The following is a 6,779-nucleotide window of genomic DNA, read 5'->3' as shown; positions in this document are numbered from 1 at the left end:
TTTTAGTAGAGACAGGGTTTTACCATGTTGGCCCGACTGGTCTTGAACTCCTGACCTCAAATGATCCGCCCGCCACAGCGCCTCCCAAAGTGCTGGGATAAAGTGCGTGAATCACCACACCCAGCTCCTTTCGTCTTTTTAAACATATGTTCATGCTTCTGGTAACTTTATAGTTACCTAAATAATAATGGTATTATTTGAACATCTAATAATTAGAAGAAGAATTAAAAAGTTATTGCATGCTTATGTGTTAGGCACTGTCCTAAACACTTTATACATATTCACTTACTTGATCATCACAACAGTACCAAGAGATGGGTATAATTATTAGCTCCCATTTTATAACTGAGAACACTGAACACAGACAGGTTAGGAATTTGGTTAAGGTTCCAAGTTCTGACCCAGTCTGATGCCAGAACTCATGCTCTTAATTGTTAATATTTGCCATATTCTGTATTTTCAAGCTGTAAAATGTGCTAAACTCTCTCATGCCATGGTTAAGTGCATGAACTCTGAGTCTGTCTGCCTTGCTCTGATCTTGGCTCTACTACTTGATGATAATTCTTCTCCTTCTTCTTCTCCTTCTTCTTCTCCTCCTCCTCCTTTTTCTCCTCCTCCTCCTCCTTCTTCTTCTTCTTTCTTTTTTCTTCTTTTGAGATGGAGCCTCTCTTGCCCAGGCTGGAGTGCAGTGGCATGATCTCAGCTCACTGCAACATCCGCATCCCATGTTCAAGTGATTCTTCTGCCTCAGCCTCCCAAGTAGCTGGGGTTAAAGGCACCCGCCACCATGCCCAGCTAATTTTTTGTATTTTTTAGTAGAGACAGGGTTTCGCCATGTTGGCCAGGCTGGTCTTGAACTCCTGACCTCAGGTGAGCCGCCTGCCTCAGCTTCCCAAAGTGCTGGGATTACAGGCATGAGCCACAGTGCCTGGCCGGCTGCTACTTCTTAGTGGGTGGTATTGGGTGTGAGTTTCAACCTCCTTGAGCCTTCTTTCCTAAGAGGTGAGCCTACTTCTTGGGGAATTATGTGGAACAACTGAGACAGGCACAGAAAACATCCAAAACATCTTACTGGCAGGAAGGAAGATGAGGATATTATGTATTTTATGCAAAACTTAAACTTTAAAAATCTTAATTGCAAATTTTAACTTTTAAACTGATTGCTTCTGCCTTCAAGAAGAGTGCCTGCCTACAGATGCCTCTGATTTTTGTTCTGTCTTGTTTTCCTTTTGCTTTTTAAGACATGAAGTTGTCAACATTAACCTGAAAAACAAGCCTGAATGGTACTACACAAAGCACCCTTTTGGCCAAATTCCTGTCCTGGAGACCAGCCAATGTCAACTGATCTATGGCTCTGTTATCACTTGTGAGTACCTGGATGACGCTTATCCAGGAAGGAAGCTGTTTCCATATGACCCTTATCAACGAGCTTGGCAAAAGATGTTATTGGAGCTATTTCATAAGGTATATTCAATTTAAAAATCCACTCACACTCTATTTTACTTTGTATGTTTTTCCCAAAGCTCAATCCATTTTAAAGCCAATCATTGGTGAACTGTTTTGTTTTGATAACATGTAAGCCTCAGGAGATTAGCTAGCATGGAGTTAGGGTAGAGTATTGCCACTGATATTAAAGTTAAAGGCTTAACTGCTAGGTACTTCTCCATTTCAACTGGCAATCTCAGGAGGTATGGTTATGACATGGCAATCTCCATGTGACTTGAAGCAGGAATATAGAAAGAACCGAAAACTCGTGATTCTTAAAGGGAGTATTTCTCTGGCTGCAGGTAAAAAGTAATGGAGTGTAAATATTACGCATAGAAGGTGATGCTTTTTTTTTTTTTTTGAGACAGAGTGTTGCTCCGTCACCCAGGCTGGAGTGCAGTGGTGTAATCTCACTCACTGCAACCTCTGCCTCCTGGGTTTAAGCAATTCTCCTGCCTCAGCATCCCGAGTAGCTGGGATTACAGGTGCATGCCACCACACCTACTATCCTGGTCAACATGGTGAAATCCCGTCTCTACTAAAAAAATACAAAAATTAGCTGGGTGTGGTGGCACAGCCTGTAGTCCCAGCTACTCAGGAGGCTGAGGTAGGAGAATTGCTTGAACCCAGGAGGCGAAGGTTGTGGTGAGCTGAGATCGCGCCATTGCACTCCAGCCTGGGTAACAAGAGTGAAACTGTCTCAAAAAAAAAAAAGAGAAGTACATTTCTACTGAGAGGTAGATTCCCGGAACCACAGAGATAATCTAGTGCCCCTCACAGGGAGCTTGGGGCAGGGGGCATTCTGTATGTGGATGTTGCCCTGTTAGGCTGGAGTTATAAAGCTTTGCTGCCTGTTCAGGGAGAGCAGGAACATGAAGTTTCCGAAGACTTCTCCACTGAGAACCTGTGTCCTCTGATTAGGTCCCACAATTAACCAAGAACTGCCTGGTAGCGTTGAGATGTGGGAGAGAATGCACTGGCCTGAAGGCAGCCCTGCGTCAGGAATTCTGCAACCTGGAAGAGGTACAAAAAGGGGCCCCTCTCCTGGTCAGCTACAATAGAGGAAGCCAGGCAGGGTCACTAACCTGGTCACTCTGACACCTGCTTTCACAGGCTTATTCTTTCTGCCAGACTTTGATAAGTCAGGTTCTGATCATCTGATTGCGTGTTTGCCCTTCTCTAACCTCCTCTGGAATTATTCTGGAAAATCTGATGAGGAGTTTGGGAGGACATGCCATGAGTTGCTTCCTTTCCCAGAGTCACCCCTTCTCCCCGAGTATCTCTGCATGGCTTCTGTAGCTTCTGCCAATGAGGTCAAGGTCTGTAAAGGTTAGGGATTGTATTTGGCTGCTGGTAAAGGGAGTCTAACTACTGTAAATTCATGTTCATAAGGGTTTAATCTCTCACATAACATTCTCTCACATGTTATAAGGGTTTATTCTGTTACATACAATGGCTCACACCTGTGATCCCAGCACTTTGGGAGGCTGAAGTGGGAGGATCACTTGAGCCCAGGAGTTTAGGATCAGCCTAGGCAACATGGCAAGATCCCACCCCTATAAAAATAGTTTTAAAAAATTAGCCAGGCATAACATTGCATACCTGTAGTACCAGCTACTTAGGAGGCTGAGGCAGGAGGATTGCTTGAGCCTGGGAGATCGAGCCTGCAGTGAGCCATGATTGCACCACTGCACGCTAGCCTGGGCAACAGAGTAAGTAAGACTCCAACTTAAAAAAAAAAAAAAGTCAGAGGTAGGCAGTTCAGGCCTATTTTGAGGGCTTCTTCTGATGTTACCAGGAACTGAAGCTCTTTCTCTTTATGGGCCCTGTCATCCTTAGCGCAACTTAGTATAAGGCTATCATCCTCAAAATAACAAGATAGCTTCTGTCACTGCAGCCATCACATCCAAGTTCCAGGCTCTGAAAAGGGGAATATAAAGAAAAAAATGGCAAATGGCCATGTCCCTCTAAAGGGTTTTAAATCCTACCAGAAATTCTACCCAATGGCTATTTACATTGGCCAGAACTTAGTTGTAGGGTCATAACTATCTTAGGAAAGGCTGGGAAAGAGAGTCTTTTAGCTGGGATACGCTGAATAAAATCAGGGGTCTGTAATTAAGGAAGAAGGGGAAAATGGGTGTGAGTGGCAGGAGCACTCTTTGCCAGTAGGTCCTTCATTAACCTGGCAGTAATGGAGCTATTTACTCTGTACTTCTAGAATAATCTGGAAGGCAGTTCTTTAACTTCCTTTTTGTTCCAGAAACTGATAAATTCCCCTTATGGGTGGGTGGTTTCTCTATTGGCAGCCGAAGAATATGATGTTTATCCCCTTAAGGGAAGACTGGTTATTAATACTCTTCTATTTGACCTTTATCAAGTGGAAACAGATTAAATGTATTGACATTTCCAGTTGCCTATCTTAGATTTGTACAGTTGGGTATTTATGGATGACGAATGGACATGCGTAGGAAATGTGTACCTTTTATCCTGAGGTCACCACCTGTGCCCTTGACCCTGAAGAGGCTGTGTGATGTGGTAGAAAGAGTCTTGGATCTTAGGCTTGGCCTTACTGAATTCCAGAACCTCGGGCAAGGTTCTGTACCTTTCTGGGCCTTGGTTTTCCCATCTGTAAAATGGGGGATTGCTTTGAAATGTGTGTTCCTCAGAGCCTCTGGGTTCTGCAGGGGGCTGCCCAGCAAGTGGAAGCCTGGTGGATGGTTCCAAACACTGCTTCACTCAGGTCAACACTGCCTTTAGCCACCATGTTCAACCTGACGTCTAATAAGATGGCATCTGGGGAGAGAGGAAAGCTGCTGCTTTAAAAAATAAGATTGAAACATCATGTGAATAGAGAATGCATAGTCTTTATTTTAAAGATCAGCTGAATGGACCCCATCATGCCTAGTGATCTTCTCACAGATAAATAAATGCTAGACCGTGGAAAGGAACTGGGGGGAAAAAAAACCCTTTGAATTCAAAGATACGGTAATTGAAACATTTTCATCAGACTCCCACCTACCTCCATTTGGATGATGGATGAACTTTCTAAATTACAGATTGCTACATGAAAGTATAGGATTATAATGGAGTTACGGTTCTTCTTCAATCAGGGGTCTTTTCCAGGGCAAGTGAACCAATATTTTGTGCCATGAATCTTACTGCAGATACTTTGCGTACATTATCTCGTTTACTCTTTCTAACAACCTTCTTGGGTACAAATGGCACTAGTCCTCCAGTTTTGCAAATTGGAGTGGCCTCTCTGTAAAGGCTCAGAACTAGGTATTAGGAGTAAAAAAAATTAAATACTACGGAGAACCAGCTCGGCTGGAGGGACCCCCCGCCTCCGCACAGGCAGTGCTGAAGGCAATAAGAGGCAGACACCCAGATAGAATAGTAAAGTGGGTCTGTCCAGGGGACCAGCAGCCTTCTGAACTGAGAGCCTCAGGGGCTGACAGCATTCCAGGCTGAAGGCCCTGAGCAGATTCTGATCCATGTATTTATTCTCTCTTAGCAGGTGATTAACAAAAAGGTGTTCTGTATTTTCCCATAACTCAAAAATATACCAAATAGGCAGCTGTTACCAGCTTACCACTAACTACAGACAAACTAAAAGGTATTCTCCACGAGGGAGCCATAGGGGCAGGGTCAGATATCTCAAAGAATTGTTTTAACTGGTGTATGATATTTATACATTGTCCTGCCACTTCGGACAAGTGGCTTACCACTTGGGCAGGGGGTCGGCTAGGCTTTCCTTGCCATTGTTCTTCCTAGCAAACGATATATTCTATCATACACTCAGCATTCATCAATATTCATAAACTTAATATTTTTCAACAAAATACCCTCAAGGGGTTCAAAGCCTGGACGAGGAGATAGGCTGTTACGCCCATTTAAAACCTGGGTGTGTGGAGTGCTAGGCTGGAGACATGCATATGAGAAGATTGGTGTGTAGATAATGCCTCTGTTGACTCTTAGGATGAATTAGAGGCGCAAGGGCGAGAGTCTGGTGTGTTTGGCAAACAATAACTAGTGAGGGGTTGGCAGCGAGGGAGTGATTGGTAAGAAGTGAATGTGGAGCGTGGACCAAAGTCAGATGCTAAAAGGCCTTTTCTACTGTGCCCAGGGATGTGTACTTTATTTCAGAGTTGATGGTGAGTAACTGAAGCCTGTCAAACAGGAGAGTGGTGTATTCCTTCTTGCTTTTAAAAGTATTTAGCCCATCGCTTGGGAGTGGGAGGTGGCAATTAGCCAAGGCTGCACCAGTGCACTCCAGCCTGGGCGACAGAGTAAGACTCTGTCTCAAAATAAATAAATAAATAAATAAAGTATTCAGCCCAGTTGGGCTGATTACAGTGGCTCAGCCCTGTAATCCCAGCACTTTGAGAAGCTGAGGTAGGAGGATCACTTGAGCCCAGGAGTTTGAGACCAGCCTTGGCAACAAGGCGAAACTTCGTCTCTACAAAAAATGCAAAACGTTAGCTTGGCATGGTGGTTCATGCCTGTAGTCCTAGGTACTTGGGAGGCTGAGGTGGGAGGAACACTGGAGCTCAGGAGGTTGAGGCTACAATGAGGTATAATTGCACCACTGCACTCCAGCCTGGATAACAGAGTGAGATCCTGTCTGAAAAAATGTTCAGCCCAGCAGTATTGTAGATGATGGATTAGAGTGACCAAGAGCAGGGACAGGGAAGGGACAAAGAGCACCCCACTAACGAGGCTGGAGAGGAAGGTTTAATTAGAGAGATTTTGAGGCACTAAGATGAGATGGAATCTGAAGAAGGAGTGGGAGTTATCGAGCATGGTTTTCAAGTTTGTGGCCAGTAAATGTGATGCTTTTCACTAGGCGTTTGAGGGAGGACACATTTTGTCAAATTTGTGGTGTTGATGGGATATTCGTGTGCGGACAGAGCTTAGAAGAGCAATGTATGGTCTCTGCTAGACCTTTGGAATGGTTTTATGGGCCATGAGCTTTAACCAGAGAGATTAGGAATGTTGTCAGTGGTGTGGTGATAAATGTTTAACAATCAGTTTTCTCTGAAAAGAGAAAGAAAAAGAAAAAGCACTGATGTATAGCATTTGCTGATTTGGATGGTGTAAATAATTCCACCAAGGCTAATTTTGAGCTCCCAATATGCTATCTCCAAACTCAAGAGCTGACAAAAGATGTGGGCAGCTCCAGCATGTCATTAAATAAGACGTTTCACTTTATCTTCAGTAACTGAGCCCCAGAAACACCATTATTAACCAGCCTCTGTGTAGGTAGCTTTCACTAACCAGCCTCGGTGTAGGTAGCT

At 44.1% G+C, this 6,779-nt stretch overlaps 1 protein-coding gene across 2 annotated transcripts in view; it reads left to right on the top strand.

Moving 5' to 3' along the window:
* GSTO2 (glutathione S-transferase omega 2) overlaps positions 1-6,779 on the top strand; it is a 34,267-nt gene that overhangs the window by 8,022 nt on the left and 19,466 nt on the right. For both annotated transcript variants that reach the window (XM_017500807.2, XM_017500810.2), the window contains exons 4-5: positions 1,242-1,464; positions 2,407-2,508. In XM_017500807.2, coding sequence (XP_017356296.1) covers positions 1,242-1,464; positions 2,407-2,508 — 325 coding nt within the window. The remainder of the gene's footprint in view (positions 1-1,241; positions 1,465-2,406; positions 2,509-6,779) is intronic.

This window comes from Cebus imitator, unplaced genomic scaffold (assembly GCF_001604975.1).
Source record: "Cebus imitator isolate Cc_AM_T3 unplaced genomic scaffold, Cebus_imitator-1.0 Scaffold271, whole genome shotgun sequence".
Classification (NCBI taxonomy): Eukaryota; Metazoa; Chordata; class Mammalia; order Primates; family Cebidae; genus Cebus; species Cebus imitator.
This window is presented reverse-complemented; position numbering and strand designations above follow the sequence as displayed.